We start from the raw sequence: 20,055 nt of genomic DNA on the forward strand, positions 1-20,055 counted from the left end.
TATTAGAGTACAGGACATGTTATTGGAAATCAAAGAGGATTTGGAGTCCAGGGCGTCCTCCTGCAGGGGAAAGTACCCAGCAGAGGTCAACTTGTTACAAAAACACACTCAGTCAACTCTGACCGCCAGGATGGATTGCTTCTGAGTAAATCTCTGTTTCCATCATTGCCGTGGTTACAGTGTCAATGTCAGAGAGACGTTTGATGTACTATTGTATGGAGCTGATTGCATTCAGGCACATTTTGGGTCTATAGAGGATCCAGGCATGTAACAGTAGTGTTGAATTATGTCATTGCTTTTGTTGTTTTCTGAAGATTTAATCTACACGCTGCATTTAGGTGTTAACAAAAAGGAAGGAAACCTCTTCTTTTTGTGCATTCTCAACACTTGTTGTCATTTCCAGGAAATGTGCCGGATGTCCAGAATTTGTAATTCATCTGATTTCTCAGATAACCAACAAAGGAAGTCTGTTCAGGTGTGCTTCTTTCTAGTAGTTATTACTTGAAAGTTATTAGAACAACAAACATAATCTCAGAAAGCAAACATTGTTGGAATACCCGATCACACTTGCCGTCAGTCTAAACATCCAGAGAATACCCCAAACAAGTCTGGTAATTTTGAAGCACTTGCTGGTCTGTAAGTGGACACATCACTTTGAATATGAATGACAAGTGGGACTTGAGAGTATTCAGGGCAAATGGAGGCAAGGTACTTTGCAAGCTTTTTTCTAATGATAAAAGAATTTAATTGACGGGCAGCTGGTTTAACACGATGTGGGGCCTCAACAACGCTGTATGAAACCCATGGTTGAATTGCCCCCTTTGAAACAATTTGTGTAAACCAGATAAGACAGTGTGCTTGAGATTTGCTTTTGTTTTGTTTTTCCTTATCAACAATTTTTAAATGAAGTAAAATTTATTCATGAAGTATGAATTTAGTTGAGGTGACATCAGGCAAACGTTAAAGAGCTAAAATGGCAGCAGATAACGTGGCACAAATAAAGCTGCTGTTTTTATTAAAAAAATATTGTTCACTTTCCAGCAGCTGTCTATTTTTGTTGCCTGAGGTTATGCTAGAAAAAATATCCAAGGATCCAGGTAGCTTAAGAGGGGTGTGAATGCAGTAACTGTGACCCTGTGGATTTCAGTCTCGTGTGGGAATTTTCATTTTGTGCAGTCGGGTTTTTTATTTTTCTCCCGTGCCTTTCAGGGTTTTCCAAATGCAGCTATACTATAGAATAAAGCACAAATGCACAAAAATAAAATGTGGCCAAGTACTCTAAATATCTGTGCAGCTGACCAAAAGCAATTTGCTGTATAGTTTTACAGAGCTGTAAGTCTTAAGTGTAAACATGATCTATATTTAACAAAAGATCTGTCACTTTAACTCACTTTGCAAATCTGACTCCCGTAGAATTACAAACAGCACAACAAGTGGCACTAAATCCACATTTCCTTTTATTAATGATTTAACGGGATAAAAAAAATAACATTTGTTTATTGGATATACCCCCTTATTATTCCAAAACAACATTTTTAAAATAAGAATTTAATCCCGAGTAGTCATACTCTTCTGCTCAAGGATGCACAGAATTCAGAGATATATATTCTGGTTTGATATTGTTGAAGTGGAGAAGGTGTGTGTTACTTTTTTATCACATAATAGTTGCTTTATAGAAAACTACTTGATTTGGTGCGTTTTCCACATTAATCTGTCCAAGCTAAGGGCCACTCTAAGGAAGACCTTAAAATGTCTTTGTGTCAGCACCAGTGTGTGGTGTCTAAGCAGAAAACAATGCCAGACTCCCAGAGCAGCTTGAAATTTGGAAGCATAGATGTACATTAAAAGCTGTGGCTTACAAAAGCAGCGCAGTGCAATTGATCCAAGCTGTGTGCAAAGGCAGGACTTTGGGGAAATCAGAAGCTTCATTAAAATTTCATATTGTATTTCTGTACACTTGCAGTTTCATCTTGTGTCTCCATTTACTTATGGGTCCAAACCGGGGAAAGTTAGACTCACTCTGGGAGTTTGCATTACAAAAGCTCTAAAAACACAATTGTCACGTGAAAAAAGGCTTTAAAAGTATTTTCATTGTTTGTTTAAAAAAAAAAAAAAAAATAAGGCCAGTGCGTTTTGTTGTTTTTTTGAAGTGATTGTTCAATATTAGTTTAAGAAATTTCACTGTACAAATGTATCGTGTTGTGCTGATAATGGTAGTATGAGTTTTCCAATTCCAAAAATGTATCACAGTCATCACAGTCATCTCGGTTGTGTATGAAGACACACCTCTGAGTGACTCCATAGTGTCCATTTACAATCGTGTGATGTTCCTTAGAATCTACCTGTCTGTATCTGCTTCTCTGTGTCAGACTGTCACTTTACACTTTCTTCACATTCAGAGTGTCACAAAATAAACAGAATGACAGCAGATAGTCGCACTCATTCACTATATGGCGCGCACACACACACACACACACACACATACACTACTACTACCGCGGCATTAGTCAACTAGGAGTCCCACTGCGCTGCAAATGACCTGTGAAAATCATACAGAATTCCTGTGCCAGTCCTGGAACAAATACACATTTACATGTGCATTCACATATTCACAAAATTCAGGTATACAAAGGTGCTTGCGCTTTTGCCAAATCTCTTTCACGGACACATGCACACATGTCAGAATGAGGAGGCAGATTTCTGTTAATAGCTGTCCAACTTTGAAGGCCTGTTTCTGGCAGAAGCTTTTAAAGAGAATGGTCGTATCTCACTGTCAGTTTCTTACCCTGCCTTTTGTCTCAATTTATGGGTTGTTGTTTCATAAATGGCAGTGTCCGCAGGGAGATGAAAGCGATGGAAACAATTGAGCATTTCACAGACCACAGAAAAACACATTAAATAACAGATACACAAAAGTAGGTACTGCATTTAAGTCAGCAACATAGACCGGTCAAAAGGTGTATGATGTTATAATGCTATATGGTATGGTTTAAATTAGTTTTTTTTAGAAACTAGAATTATGTTTTAAAAACAGTTCAGTGAAATTGTTATAAAATTAAACAAGAGTCTATGTTTATTACACATTTGTACGCCCATCATCCTCCTCAGCTGTCTATAGTGACTTGGATAGTTCATTTATTTTGCAGTTTATATTTTCAGCATAATCCAGTCATTGATTGCATTTGCTTCCACAAGTCATAAATCAGAAAACAATTACACATGGCACAACCTAATTTTTTGCTTTAAAAGCTATTCAGAAGGTCATTGCAGACCCTGATCCGTCTTGAAATGCCATATTCAGCATTACATAGTTTTCTTTCACATGCATCACTCAAGTAGAATGCTCAAATGCATGGCAGACACAGAAGCATTCTTAGATTGTGAAGATGATTTGATACAACAGCTTGCAAGTGTTGACATGTAGTTTTGCTGTTCTGCTTATCCTGACTTACCCTTATTTCCCGTGACATTCAGGCATACGTATTATACCAAGCTTTAAAGCATGCAAGGTATGATTGAGTAAACCTTCCCATGACCCTGTGGCTCACCTTCCATTTGAAAGAGAAGTTGTTGTCTCATGCAATGTCTGTTTTTTGTAGTCACTGCCATGGACTTAAGCTGCCTCTGTGTCTCTAGTGTATGTGCCAGTCAGTCCCAGACCTTTAACTTTCAAACCACAAAAGCGCTCTGATGCTATGCTGAGGCTACACACACTTTGATGCAGTTCCAGATGTGAGTGCTTGTGCATGCGTGTGCACGTGGCCTTCTGTGCGAGACACGGCCCTCATGTGACAGCTGTGCCCTTTTCAATAGAGCACTCAGAAATCAAGTGCACATTGTTTCTCTCAAAAAGTCTCCAGTTGAAAATACAATAAATTCAAATAGCTCTCTGCTTTTCCCATCACATGGGCCCTGCTACGCTCACATGTGATGGAAAACGTCTCACCTCTTTTCCATTGCTTGCATCGTGCCTTCTTAGGAAGCATCCAGAAGGTGATGGTTTGACACAATAGAAGGGCAGTAGGGGACAGAAGCAGCGCTAACAGAAAGAAAAAAGAAGGTGAGCTGGTAGGAGGGACTGAAAATGGAAAGGCAGGAAAAGGGAGGAACCCATGGCGGTGGTAGAAATTGTTTCCGTGATGCTTGATGTCTGCAACGGTCCAATTAGGCTGCAAAGAATTGTGATTACACACATACACACACACACACAGACACAGAACTCTGCCCTGTGAAAGATAGAGAAAAAGAGCGAGGAGGAGAGGATAGAAAGGAAGGGATGTTGATGTGGAGCGAAAGTGGCAGTGAGTTTTGGAGGGATGGCAGAAACCAGGGGAGAGCAGCCGCCATGCTCGTGACAGCAGCTGAAATCCCATCCACTGGAGGAAAAGGGAGACGACACTCCCATGAAGGAAATGCACAGGGAAAATGAGGCAAGTGGGGGGAAACAGATAAAAATGACAGAAAAAATAAAAATATAAATGCAACGTGCGCAAGATCACAGCAAAAGAGGAAAGATGGCAAAACACACAGATTGTTTGGACATTTGTTCTCGTTAGAAGCTCTGATGAACAGGCGACTGTTTGTACAGTTTTGGTCAGTGTGGATGGACAATTCAGTCAACAAACTACACTTGTTTGCCCTTATTTACAGTCGTGGCCTAGTTACCAAATCCCAACCCTGCCACGCTTAATATTGCCAAAGACTTGCACAGAAGAGATGACAACATCATCTCACAAAGAAAAAAACATTTTAACCTCACATGCTCTGAAGAATTTGTGCTTTTATAAAACTATCTTGTGGTATTTTGTATGTGGTGCAATAAGAACATAATGAACAAGCGTTTGGATGTAATAATGACATTTTTCTTCCTCGTGCAGCAATATCAATGTTTTTTGCTCTTTGGCTGTGCGTTGCAGACCTTGACACACCAGTTCTGACGGTGCACCAGACCATCAGTGATGTGCGCGGCAGCTACTACCAGGAGAAGACGGTGTTCCTGCGCTGCACCGTCAACTCCAACCCTCCCGCACGATTCATCTGGAAACGAGGGAGTATGCTCATCGAACAGAGCAAGGACAATGGAGTGGACATCTACGAGCCTCTTTACACTCAGGTACGCATGAACACATGCGCCGCACAGACATACTGCCAGGTGTGCAGTCACTCCCTGCTGCCTGCTCTTCCCCTTTAATAAGTGCCTCACAAAATCTCTCCCTGTTGAATTGTATCCTCCTCTTAACTCAAGTTTTATCCTTGTCTTGGGAAAAATTTTGAACTCTCTTGCTTTTATTGACTTTGTCTTCCCTACTATTACTGCCTAATATTCACAGTTTACATGAATATTGTCAAAGCACTCTGGAATCATAGGAACTGAACTGGCCCTTCTCTAAATCCCGTCCACTTAAAACCTTTAACCTCAACTCTACATGAGAGGTCTGTCAAGGGAATCCTTGAAAAGATTAAAAGTGACGGCTGCACAGTGGTGTAGTGGTTAGCACTTTCACCTTGCAGCGAGAAGATCCCTGGTTTGCGTCCCGGCTTTCCCGGGATCTTTCTGCATGGAGTTTGCATGTTCTCCCTGTGCATGCGTGGGTTTTCTCCGGGTACTCCGGCTTCCTCCCACAGTCCAAAAATATGCTGAGGTTAATTGATCATTCTAAATTGCCCGTAGGTGTGAATGTGAGAGTGATTGTTTGTCTCTGTATGTGGCCCTGTGACAGACTGGCAATGACTCTGTTTCTGTCCAAAAGATTGCTTCACCTAAACAAAACCCAAAATACAGATTCTAAATTCAATCAATCAATCAAACCTTTATTAGTCATTGCACACTTTCATATACAACGAAATTTCATTTGAGCTGCCCTGCCAATGACAGCTCCAGCTGCTGCGCAGTGCTGTGCGCACCTTTCTTGAGGAAAAAAGAAAAAGACATGTAGGGATCTGGGTAGGGATAGCAGAGGGTAAATGAAAAAAAAAGGCTCGTACCAAATGAAACCTCCAATGTTGGGAAATTCAATTTGAGAAGGAACCTAAAAAAAAAGAAAAGAAAAGAAACCTGCAACAGACAAAGCATAAGACAAGGATAGTTGGGATAAGGATATGGGGTGGCGAGGGAAGCTTGTGGAGGCGGGGGGGAGGGGGATATGGGCATGTCTGTGCGAATGTTTAGCTCAGTCCTCAGTTCATGAGTCCGAATGTTTGTGTATGCGTGTAGCCCATCTTCTTCCGTCTCAGACCTCCGGTGTCTCAGTTTGCGAGGGTGGGAGCGCGACAACACAGCAGGTTGCTATGGAGACGTCCTCGGTTGGCCCGGTCCAAAAGTCAACAGGTGTCCTTGGGAAAGTGGGGGGGGTTTAGGAGAGCTATCTCTTGGCCATGAAACTTCCAGAGGAGTTTATTTGTTCCAGGGGCGCCAGAATGTAATCAGTTTCCTTCATGTTTAGGCAGGGGAAAGGAGCAATTTCACCTTCCACCTACTGCTCTCAACAATTTTAGACCCCAGCTGTAGCGATTCTCACCCTGATGGCTTCCACTTTGCGACTCACGTCAACAGTCACACCAAGCAAATTGTTCATCTTACGATTGAGTTCGTCACACCGAGCATCGGCAGCCATGATCCAATCGTTTGCATAGACCAGCAGAGTTTGGACGTCATTTCTATCTGCGGTCTTCCTGATTTTCCAGAAGCTCAGGCCAGTGAACAAGCCAATTATCAGCAGGCCTGTCATCATAAATCCGAATATATAAACATCTTCCACGTCCTCCACGGATAGGGGTGCCAGGCACATGATCCCCTTCCACTTCCCCCAGGCGTCCATCACGTAACCAGAGGCAAAACTCCCATCCAGGCAGGTAGGCTCCCCTAGGCCTGTGCTCTTTGTGGCAACAATCTTGTCAATTGCGTTGAGAGACCAGTTAATCAATTCCATGATCGGTGTTTCGAAGGTCCAGTGCCAAGCGATCGCTCCAAGTCAGACAGACGAGACGAGACAGAAGTGCAGCAAGCAGAAGACATGAGGGTGTGGGGAGGAAACAGAGATAGCTACGGAGCAAGGAAAGTGCGACCGCCTCCTACGAGAGCTGAGAGCAGCATGTCAAATTAACTGATTATTCACTTTGAATGTGAATTCTTCCACATGCTAAACCCATGTGAGGGGCTACTTATATAAAGACTTAAGACAGTCAAATCATTTTTTTTAACCTTTCTAAAACCATGTGTCAGGGCATAACTGTAAGGAATAGATTACAATGTGCTTATCTGCTCTGATGCAGTCATTATCATGTTCAGCTGTACATACAGTTCATCAAAGGCCAAGAAGTACATTATTTTCGAGGTTACAGGTTGTGTTACAAAAAGCCCTGTTCATGTCTTACCGCAGTGTGTAATCTTGTCCTGGATTTTGCATCGGAGCTAGCGGCGCTATTTTATTCTTTATTGAATATGTGGAATGTTTATCCTCCTTGCAACCCCAGCTGAACTTGTTATGTGAGACAATGTCACATTCGCCAAACATATTCACCCTCATCTTCAAAGCCCTTTATCTTATATTACTAAAAGTAAGGCATACTATTTGCAAATACACATGTAAAACTCAGCATGAATCTAATCTCAGCCTTTGTTATCCTTGGTTACCCAAGCATGCATCTTACATTTTCCTTATCCTGCTTTTGCTGCTTTAAACTGAGAATTTTTGAATAATTTCTCTATTCTCATTCTCAAATTTACCAAACTTATGGAGCTAATAATAGCATGATTAGCTGCAGCTCTTACAATCTGCTAGACAATTGCAATTTCAACTGAAAAATATCTATAAATTGCTAAGACTTTTTGCCATCTGCAGAGGTTCCAGGAATAGTAGTCTTGCATTGTATCATTCTGTACAGCAACTGTGTCTGGTCTGGCTTCACCTCAGTATCATTCTGTTTTAGAGGAATAAAAGCATGTGTTTGTTTTTCTTTAAACCAATCACAATCATCTTGGGCAGTACTGAGGCCAGGTTGCAGTGATGTTCCTGCAACGTAGTGATGGGGGAAATGTTTTAGTGGAACATTTGCACGCAGGGAGGGAAGCACTGTCATTGAAATGACTTATTCACTGAAATTACCAAGCAGACCTGGAGGTTGTTGTTACCCATTGCAAAGGGATTTGGAAAACAGTACAAGGAAATAGTGAAAGTGGAGGGAAAAGCTGCATGATGAATATTGGAAATGACAGGCTTGTACCCAAAGTCTACATTTGGTGTGCCTGAATACCGATATAGCAACAGTAAGGTCGGAATGGAGTTCAATTGAAGTTAATAATCAAATAGCCTTTTTTAATGCTGTTGTAATGACTGAAATTTTCAATTAAGACTATGAGCTGCTAAAACATATTGTATACTGAAATTCTATACAAGCATAGAAAGTTGTATCTACAGACAAATGGATATTTGATGATGTATGTATTTATTGTTGACACACGGATGATTACATATTTGATTTCTAAATTAGTTATTGTTGCAACATGACATTGTTCTGTTCTCTCTGTCAGCAGAAATGCAGCGAGACCAGCTTATAACAGGACATAAACTAGATGACTATCTAGTCAGTCGGTCAGTTATTTGTTCCGTTAGGCACCAGTAATCAGTATGTTAACAAAATAACCGAATAAACACTCCTGTGCCTGATCCTCAGGCTGAGCGCACAGTGGTTACGTTGGCACAAGTGTTCCCGTTTTCTCCACTTATCAAAGCTTCAGTCAGCCACAAAGCAGAGCCCCTGGAGTTCAATTAACCAGTCAGCAGAGCTCTTCCCTGGGCTGCCTAAGTCACTGTTAGTCCAACGCCTACTGTATCACATGCAAAGTCTTGATCTGAAACATCTTCAGTGATATTGAGAGAGATGAATGACTGCTTTTGTGTCTCCAAGAGAGAATGTATGTCTACATAAGAAGCACAGAGACAGCTATTGATGTAGGCATGGTTTTACAGGGAGAACATTACCGTATTTAGTTTTATTTCTGCCCTGACAGGAAGATCAGGTTCATTTTCCTGACATTCTCATGCAAAAGGCATTTTAAATTTATCATTCATATAAGTTCATATGTGGATCTGAAATGCTTCAGTTGATAATCAGGGCATGTCAGACATAGAAACACACTGTTTGTGTGTGTGTGTGTGTGTGTGTGTGTGTGTGCATCTCAGTGTGTATTTCACCCTGTTTATCACACTGCAGCTCATCAAAAATTGAAATGACTTTTACACAAGATTACAACCCAGTTTAGAAAAGACTCAAATAAAAGCTTTGAGCTTCCCCACTGATGTAATGTTAGGTGTGAGGGAAATGTAGTCAGATTTATAGTTAGATAAATGTTCGTTAGTCTGTTAGACTAATAACACAAATGATCATCAGGTAAAAATGGCTTACAAAGCAGTATGTTGTGTGTGTTGTTTGTGCCACACAGGGTGAGACCAAGGTGCTGAAGCTGAAAAACTTAAGACCCAAGGACTTTGCTGATTATACCTGCCAAGTGTCTGTCCGCAATGTGTGCAACATCGAAGATAAGTCCATCACCTTCAGGCTCACAAATGCTACAAGTAAGCTTTGAGTGTTTTTTTTCTTCTTCTTTAAATCAAAATCAAAAGACAAAAGAGTGAATGAAACCCTGCGTGCACAGACATGTACTTGCCTTCACAAAGATTTTATTTTTTTAGCATTGCCATCAATGTCTTGCTTTGACTGTTGCACTTTTTCCTATTCTTTGATTCTCCCATCTCATCTGACTTTTCGCTGCATGCTCATTGTGTCTCAGCTCAGGAATCTCTTGCTCTCTGTGTCTTTCTTTCATTGTTAAGATGCCTCCCATCTTTACTTGTGCAAGAGAGGCATTCCCCTTTCATCCTCTCGTTTTCTCACTTCCTTTAATATCACTCTTTCTGCCTCCCTCTCTGTCCGTGGGTTTTTCTTCCCCCTCTGGTTTTCGACTCTCCCCTAAAATTTGCTCTCACTCTCTCTGTATCTTCTCGCCTGCCTCCCAGCATGCCATATTGTCTATCTGTCTTGTTTTTCTGTTGCTGAGAGCTCATCTCAGGGCCGTCAGCTGTAATTCAGTTGTCACGCTCCCTGTTATCTCCAATTCACTCTGCACCGCTCTGTCCATCTCCACGCCACCGCCCGGCAACTCTGTTACTTACGACAACATTGTTGCTGTTGACAACCCTGTCAGGTTTGTTACCGTCAGACTGATACACCACAAGAGAAAGGCCAGTCCTTGTGCAGTATTTTTAAAGTTCTTTTTATATTGTGTTTATTTTATCCTCTTCTCTCTTATTTTCTAAATGCCAGACATCCTGAATTTATCTTGGTAAATCTTGCTAGACAATTAAGTGCTTTATAGTGTTTTAAAGAAGTGTTTTTGAAATCCTTTGCTAGTTATATTTAATGCCTTTCAGAAATTTGAGTGTATTTAGTCAACAAGGAGATCCTTGTCAAATTTAATAGAACATGCTTCTTGTAAATCAGAGTACAGCGTTTGTTGTCTACATGCTCAAGAGCCATTTGAAGATAAGAGGACTGTTCAAGGCTTCTTGTCTTAATCCTGTCTTTCTCATTTTTGGATATTAAGTATCCACTGCAAATGTGGAAAAAGAGAAGTTCTAATGATTGCTTTTACTAAAAGGAGGCTGCTGGCTACAAATACAGGCCTGCATGCAAAACATACTGTTTAAATCTCCAAATTTCTGGTGAAAATTAGAGATTAATACTCCCTTAAAGCAGCAGTTCAACATTTTGGGTAATAATTTCTGCCTTTTTGCCCAGTTAGATGAAAAGATGTATTCCACACTGACATTTTTCTGTTAAATATGAAGCTACAGCCAGCAGCAATCAACCTGGCTTGGCTTCTATCAAAGTTAACACAATCGACCTTCTAGCACCTCGAAAGCTCAGTAATTAAAACATTACAGCTATTTTATGTTGTCAGTTCAAAAATCTGAACTGTGTGAACTACAAGTTATGAAACTTTTCCGTCACCATGAGGTTGCTGGACAACAAGTGGAAACTCTAGGAAGTCTCACCGATCGCAACAGAGATATGTATGTGTCATAATGCTGGTGGTAGCTTCATCTTTCAGAAAATGTAAAACTATTGTGTTAACATCAAATTGTCCATGAGCAAGGCTCTGAACCCCACCTGTTTAGAAGATCATGTATGTTTAGTGTAGTTTTGTTCAGAAGGGATAGAGTCGAGTATTCAGCAAAGCACAAACAGTATGGTTTTATAAATATTTATTCCATGCAACTATTTTAAAAATGATTTGTTTTATCGATGCAAACTAGTGTTCCTCCTCCCTGTAAGCACAGTGGGTTCTGACTGCACACACTGAAAGAAATGTAACCATTATTTGATTAGTTTGATACCAGAGTTATGATAACTTCGCTTATCTTTTCCTGATAAACCACCAATATGGGAAGTGAAAGATTTTTTTGACAGAATAGAGAAGATTGCCTTGCGTTAGTTTTATTCATGTGGAAGCTGGTTTACCTACATGCTGAGTTCAGCCAGAATGTTTGTCACATTCTTGCAGGTATTACACTAAATATCATACATTATACATGTTGAAAAAGAATATCATTCAAGTCTTAAAATATATTCTAATAGTTTATTTTAAAAACTGGCACTAACAGACTATAATCCTAAAATTAAATGTGTAATGATAACAAAACATGATTTCCATGCCTGTTTTCTCTTTAAATATAAACATGAATAGTTATAATACAGATAGAAATACAAGTTCCAGACTCCCAGTACGTCTGTTCTAAATACTCATGACTATGCCACTTTTTTTTTTAATTAGAGGCTTTGAACTGAAGGAGAAGTTATCAACTGGGCAATAAGGTGTCTTTGAGATAAGAGATAAACTTTCCCAGGAGTCCTCTAAAGTGAGCTGAAGGTAGGAAAGATAAAAACAAAAAAAAAAAATGTTACATTCAGGAGAAGAAACCAAGCTTGGCCTCTCTGTGAACGACTCAGCACGAAGAACAAACAGCTGCAGACAGAAAGAGGAGGAAATAAAAACCTGAGTATGAATCAGACAGAAAATAGGAAGTGAGGTGGACACGGCTCTGCTGAAATGTTCTGGAAAACAGAGTGATGCTAATGCATCAGCCCCAGGTGAATGTACTGTAGCTCATAGACATGCCATTAATTAAAGCCGACAACACATTGGACCAAAGATGATAAATGGCAGATTATGATAAAAGAGAAATGCTCTCAATAGAGAGTCACCGAAAAGGAACCAATGCATTAGGCGTAACATATCGTTAATTTCACACAGTTTTCTGTTAAACAGTCGTGCAGTTTGCCAGTGTTGAAATCAACAGGTAGGAAGGGAAAACAAACAGGTCTTGGAGCTCCTGCTGTGTGTGATAGGTGTTCTTCACTTGCATTGCCTCAGCCTTCCTCTCCTTCCCTCTTGGGCTCCTGTGGCTGAGATCAATTGTAGCCCCACAGCGCAGTCAACACACACGCACACACACACACACACGCACACCCACACACACACACACACACACACACACACACACACAGAAACCACAACAATGAGCGTCTGCCTGTTGCTGGCATCAGGAGTCAGAGACTTGCCAAAACAGCCAATCTGTCTGGACCTCACAGCCTCACAGAGTGATGGAAAACACACATCTCAGAGTGTTTCTGTGTGTGCGAGTACGAAAGAAAGCAGAGCAAATGTGAAGACAGGGAAAACGAGGCAAGGAAGTGTGATTATGTGTTAGAGTTCTCCTATCTCCACTTTCAAAGCTGCTCTGCAGACCACAGGAAACAAACGGGATGAAGAGTAAGGAGTAGAGGGAACCACATTTCAGGAAAAATACTATGATTTTCATTGATTACACACATTCCAGAAATAAATCTCAAGTTACAAGCTGCATCACTGCATTTACAGTACAGTAAACTCACCCTTGCAAGAGTTTAGGTATTGAAAAAAACATTAAACCACAAACACATTCAGTTTGCACAGTGACAGTCTGTGATTTAGGCAGTAGACTCCAGCCTTACTTTTTCTACTATGGAAATTTGACCAAAATTGCAGTTTAATTCTATCAGAATGTAATTTGTTGAAGACTGAGCTGAAAAAAAGACTATAGCTAATTCTAAAAAGTGTATATTTGACTGCTTCATCTGAAAAGTTTTACTCTAACATGTATCATACATTCAGTTGGATATTTGTGAATCTATGCATATTTCAGTCACAACAGTCTCAAAGACAATATCAAGAGACAAAGTGGGAATAAAAGCAATACAGTGTTACAAAATTTTAAATAATAATAAAAAAAATCCTACATATACCAACAAACAACCCTTTTCAGACAAGTGTAAACGTAATGATGTTCTCTCTGAAAATTACATCTCTAGACTCAGCTCTCCAAAATGACACTGAAAGAACCAGAGTGACAGACGGGAAAACGCAGAAGAGAAGGAATATTACAGAAGAGAGACAGAACACAAAAAATACACAGGGGCAAAGAGAGGGGGAGAAATAAATAGATGGGCAAAGAGACAGATATAGAGAGATTGTAAAATAAGACAACAAACACTAAGTTGTTTTGTTTTTTTTATCCTCTATAATATTTTTCTAATGAGCAAATTTTGATATTCCCCGCTGAGCTTCCTGTTTGTCCTTGTGCGTCAGTCACTGGTTAGATTAGATTCATCCAACTAGGTCACGCCATCACCGCTGATTCACCGCACTGGGACAAGGAGATTGATTGATTTTTATATCATAATCCCAGCCTGGGATTTGAGTACGGGGCTTCTGCCCTCCAGTAACTGTCGTCAGCGACCAAATCCTCTTCCCCTGCCTCTCATAAAAAAGAACACGGGAGCAATGCTTTGGAGCTTGTCATGTTATTTAAAGTGGGGGAGGCAGGAACAAGGACAGGATGTGTGAGTGATGGAGTAAGACAGTGGATTGAATTAGATTGGCTTCTACTGTTGCTTGTTTAAAAGAGCTTGGAAAGTGCGCATGTGGAAATAAATATGAATAAAAAGTCACAAATCACAGGCAATGCCATGGCTTATGAACTCCCTCTGGTTATTACAAGGTTCTCAAAGTCCCTTTTTCTTCACATTTTTACGTCATAATTTGATGCTTAGTTCTCCTTCCGAGCAGAGAGACAAATGGCAGAGCAATATGTTTTATCAATCAAAACTATTAACTTGGGCCATAAAGGAAAATATTATTCTTACCCCAAATATTTTTTGGTAGTAGGCTCCAATAGAAGTCTAAGTTTTTGTCATAAAATCACAAAACGTGAACAATCACAGCAGTGGAACAATACAAAAAGCACAAAAAGAAAAAGCAGAAATGCAAACCTTGATTCTAACATAAGTAAATAAATTTTTGTTAAATTATTTACAGTTCATACATATCAGAGACTTTCTGGGGGTTTCTATGTGCTGTTCCTGTGATTAACTTGGAAAATTCTTTATTATGCGGCTCCAGGTGTCATTACAGGCGACTCTGAAATGTCTGAAGAGGTTTTTTTTTCCTATTCTACGTTGAATAAAATTAAGTGGAATCAAAGCAAAATCTAAAAAATGAGGCAACACTACAAAATAAAACCAAAAATATGTTGGATGAATGTGGAAACAAACGCACACGTGATTTAAAGCTGTTGATGACCCTTGTGCAGACTGAGTTAACCAGTAAATCTGAAATATGATCGAGTTGATTCAGTGTTTTATTCATTATTGTAACTCTTACTACAGTGTACTTTGACAGTAATATGACAGTTGTACAAGTGCGTAATATATATGATTAGATCAATAGGTAGCCACTGCATATGAATTCCCCCTTGAAATGGTAAAGATCAATGGGCAATCTGCAATAATCCTTAGTACAGTAAAACCTGAGGTAGGACATTGTACTGCATCTGTACAGTCAGATTTATGTAAGGCTATAATCCCTGCCTGAGAGGGGTTATGTGAGAGAGAGAGAGAGAGAGAGAGAGTCAGAAAAAACGAGAGAGGTAAAACATGCAGTTAAACACCGGGGATTGATTTAAAGCTGTAACTTGTTCCTCTCTTACAATACTTGCCGCTTGTGTCTATTTCTTATGTGCTTATTTCCATGCAAATGTGTACATTGAACTCATGTGTGTTGGAGGCATCATGGTTGTAGGTTAACGGCCTCCCACAGGAATTGTTCCACCGCTCAGTTCGTAAACTTCTCTGACATTTCTTCCTCAGTCTCAAATCCAGTCGAGTCAGGTGATCACGGTGGGGATATACAGCCACACCACAGGCAAGAATCAATTTGCTTGTGAGGCTGCTTTGATCATTTTTCGTGAAGTCATTGGTTGGGGATTTAAGAGTCTCAGAATTTCACTTCGGTGCTGTCTCAGTTTGACATTTGCAGTTTTAAAACATACTGCTTTAATTATCCACAGAAGTTTGAATAAGCAGGTAGCTCCTCTTAAGTGATCCTCTGCTTCACATTCACAGAATTTTATACATTCCCACCCATGAGCCGCACTATAGAAATGGAGATAAGAAAGGCATCTTTTGATCTAATTGTCAACCTGCGTTTCTGAACTTTATCCTAATTTATCCTAATGTAGTCCTTTCCTGGCTTTAGATTAAGTATGTAAGCCAGTTCAATCCTGCGAATGCTGTCTTGAAACTGACAGGCTTTCACTGTATTTAGTGCCCCAGTCAAACTGTAAGTCTGACGTTTCTTTCATTCAGTTGTGGTGCATATTTTCGGCTCAGTAACTGCTTGCAAATCCTTTAAGGGTAGCCGATATGGACATATTTACATCAATATCCAGCTAAACAAAGATACAGTAATTGAATGCACATAAAGCAGTGGTTGTCAAATTTTTTCTACCAGGCCCCCTTCGGATTACAAAAGGCATATATATATATATATATATATATATATATATATATATATATATATATATATATATATGTATATATATATATATATATATATATATATATATATATATATATATATATATATACACACACACAGTAAGGATCAGGGGTGTCAAACTCATTTCAGTCCAGGGGTCACATTCAGCCCAGTTTGATCTCCAGTGGACTGGACCAGTAAAATCTGAGCAATAACAGCCTATAAATAACCACAACTCAACTTTTTCCCTTTGTTTTAGTTAAAAAAACTACATTCTGAAAATGTTCACATTTAATGAACTAACTTTTTACAAAACATTATGAACACCCTGATATTTCTTTACAAAAGCAAGTTCAGTTTTAACAGTAATATGCCTCATTTGATCATTTACATGTGCATTACAACTTACAGATCACAGTTTGTCTACAAAGGAACACATTATTTGAGAAGCACTGACACAAAAGCATATATCGACTATGGCTGTATAAATAGACAAAGCAGCTCAGTATTTACATGTGTAAATAACAAAGACTACTCACTCACACACACACACACACACACACACACACACACACACACACACACACACACACACACACACACCTACACACACACACTCTCACACACACAGACACACACACACACACACACACACACTTTCTTTCTCTTGTCAAGTATTTTTCTCATGGCAAAGACAATTGAAAAGTCATTGTGCTCACAGTGTTACACTTCCAGTGAATTCAGGCCTCATTTTTTCCGACATTGTTAGACAGTGCAAGGTGAGGAGATGTTAAAAGCATTTTTTAATAAATCAGGAATATTAATTAAATGCTGGCTAGTTTCATTGACAGTTGGCCTTTGTTTTTACTAAGATAAGCTGTGATAGAAACCAGATGACCTTTTAACTAATATATTAAACTAAAAATGAATCTAAATGATTGCTGTACTTTTAGTTTGTGCATATTTACTCTTAGTTTTCATTATCTCAGTCTCTTTCATCATTCTATACCTCTGGCTGTTATTTTTATAATGGTTTTAATCTTTAATGTTATGAGGTGTTTAACCCTCCGAACACTACAACTTGCTGAGGGTTTGAAAGGCGTGTTGTCTTTAAAAAACACCAAATTTGTTTATCTGAGTGAGAGCCTGTAAAAAATGAATTGAATATTAAACCTTCCAGCAGTCTGTCAGGTATTTATCTCTCACCTGCTGTTCCATTTAGTACTTTAACTAAAGCCTAGCTTATAATCATGATATTTAATCCAAATTGGTTTATATATTATTTTCTCTTATATTATGATGTGCCAGTCGTAAACCATTTGCTTTAACCAGATTCTGTTCAAATAAATAAAACAAGAAAAACACTCAGAGAGTGCAGTACTCAGTCATATGATGTCCGATGGACAAGTCCCGATAAGTCCGCAGCGGTGCATTTGTAGTAGGATTGCAATCATGTGATCGTCAAGCAGGCAGCTGAAGTGACATTCACTTATCATAGTTACAGTGACACCGTACCGCTATCTCACAATGATACAGAAATCTTTAACAAATCCATGGATCCAGACTATAAGAAAAAATTTTAACCGAATCTGTTATTCCGTTTTTGAGTAATGTTGCCCATGAATGGAAGGATAAATGTAATAATAATAATAATAATAATAATGCCTTTAATTTATAATGTACTTTACATATGAAATCTCAAAGTGCGCCGTACGCCGATCATCACTATACGCCACCATGTTACTTGGCAGAGCAATAAAATCTGCTCCCCAGCACAACCATGAAACCTTGACTGACTCACCTGTGACCAACAGTCATGTGTCAGAAATTTGACTTTTTAGTTGAACTGGGCTGAACTGCAGGCTGTGTTTGCACAGAGCATCAAGGAGATGAATATGGAAACAAATAAAATATGTGAGTACTGTATGTATTGTGTAGACCACCATTTGTTCCAGTATTAGTCATGGAAAATTGTTGTGCATGTTGATTCCAGTTGTTTTCTGTTTTTGAAAAAATGATTAATCAAAGAAATTTCCCTTTCATTTTATCTTTTGTTATGACTTGTGACATTATCACTATGTTATACTACTCTAAAGACATTTTTGAGTTCCGTTTCCCTCTAGCCAAAGTTGTGCTGTTTCCATAGAGGTGCAGGACTTTATGTTGCAATGAAAAATGAACCCACAGTAGGTAGAAGTGTGACATCAGCAGAGAATGCCCAGAAACTACATGGGATTCAAAAGGTTAAAATCTAAGTGGATGTCCTCAAATGTCCCTATTCCAGCTGCACATAAACTATATATTATTCCTAAATAAACAGCATACATCAAGGAAAGAGCGCAGTGCAGTACCAGGTTCATCTCCTCACATTTGCCTCAGGGTGTTTTGTCTGTGGTAATAACCACAAATCCTCTGTTTTCCAAATCACATCTGGGACATTTCCCCTTTTTGGAAGCAAAGATCAACAATACAGTTGTGTTTGCTAGTCAGTCTGTAAAACCCCTAGGGCAACCTGTGACCCTGCCATATTTTGGACTGACGTAGTGACATCCGTACAAAACTCATATCTTACACTTAACCTTTAAGCTTTTATTTCTAGCTGATTTTCCCCCCTATAAACCATCCATATTTACTTCATAGAAGGACTTAAATGTTAAACAAGTAACACAGCATGTCTATGAGAAAGCAAGTCATGAGGGGAACAAAAATGCAGAAAGACAGCAGAATGCAGCATACATGTACAGGCTGAGGTGTAGAGACAGAGACAAGAAGAGGTAAAACGACAGATATTGAAGATACACAGGTCACAAACTGGCAGAGAGAAGGGGGAGAGAACAAGTGAGAAAGTGTGAGCTTGGAGGAGACAGGCATTTGTTACCTGGTTGTAAACCGCTGTACTGCACATAAATCCCATTACTTTGGGAAGAGCGCTGGCTGATCCCACCGTTACCGTCACCCCCATGCATCCCCAGGAAATTGAAGCTATAATTCTGAAATCCTCAGTTCCTCCCCCCTTGCTTCTCTTAGCCTTTTTTTTTTTTTGCTATATGTACATTTTATTTTATTTATTTATTTTGTTATAATGATTACATGTTTAGTTTATTTAGTTATTTGTTTGCAAAAAAAATACTAGTAGAACCTTTGAATAGTTTGCAGAAAATGATGTGAAGTGAAGGTGCTGACTGAACAGGGCGATAATCAGATACAAAGGTCCATCTGCTTGACCTTGTAAAGAAAGACATCATTACTAAACAGGTGTTTCTTTTTAGTTAGACGTACACTATGTGTGACAGCCACTCAATTCCCAGCTCTGTAACTTTTAATGAACCTGAATCTGGTGATTTCTTATAAACTGTCACAGTTAAAATCTCTCACCAGTTTTTCCTATCTTGGCAAAAAAAAAAACACAAAAAAAAAAAAAACGTGCTGTGGCTGTTGGTTCCACTTCCTCGCATTATTTTCTGCATCCTCTAAGCATTACAGAAAAAAAAAATCTGCAAATACAAACAAATACTTCCTACAACCAATTTTCCACTCAGATTAAAGAAAGCAGTTTAGCAGTTAAACTATGCACTGTAGAGTGTAGATGGACTGAATTAAGTGCAGTCTCTCTCCTAACTCGTAATATATGGCTTTTCAGGATCCCTTGGTAGTGCATTCGAACACATACTGGATATCCGGCAGCATTGCTTATAACCCTTTGATGCACAACATGGGCCAAAAGTGACCGAAATCCAGTGGAAAATGGGTATCTCCTGACCCACACTGCGTATCAAAGGGTTAAAACCACTGGATAGCTGATAGACCTATAAATCTCCAAATAGACGTCATAATCCCATAGCCATATGCTCTCTGCTGGTGTCACCACTGTTTGCTTTGTAACGTGTGGTTAATGATGTTGAAGGGAGTATTTTAACCCAAACAATAATCTTTTTCCTTTACCAAGTGGTTTTGGTGCCTTCACTTTACCAAACAGTGAGTGAAAACAAGAGAAACAGAGCAAGTGAAAATGAAACCCGAGTCACAAAATGAAACAAAACTAATAATGGTCCAACACGAGATACATGAGAGTCTTCCTGGTGACTTCCACAACCTCAACCCTTCATATCTCCTCATGAGTCTCTTTTACACTGAAAAAT

General features: G+C 39.3%; 1 protein-coding gene across 2 annotated transcripts in view; it reads left to right on the forward strand.

The window, feature by feature from the left end:
- The window catches only part of LOC111565259 (MAM domain-containing glycosylphosphatidylinositol anchor protein 1), a 186,678-nt gene that overhangs the window by 106,923 nt on the left and 59,700 nt on the right, over positions 1-20,055 (forward strand). For both annotated transcript variants that reach the window (XM_023265327.3, XM_023265462.3), the window contains exons 5-6: positions 4,917-5,113; positions 9,443-9,575. In XM_023265327.3, coding sequence (XP_023121095.1) covers positions 4,917-5,113; positions 9,443-9,575 — 330 coding nt within the window. The remainder of the gene's footprint in view (positions 1-4,916; positions 5,114-9,442; positions 9,576-20,055) is intronic.

The sequence above is a fragment of the Amphiprion ocellaris genome, chromosome 1 (assembly GCF_022539595.1).
Source record: "Amphiprion ocellaris isolate individual 3 ecotype Okinawa chromosome 1, ASM2253959v1, whole genome shotgun sequence".
Classification (NCBI taxonomy): domain Eukaryota; kingdom Metazoa; phylum Chordata; class Actinopteri; family Pomacentridae; genus Amphiprion; species Amphiprion ocellaris.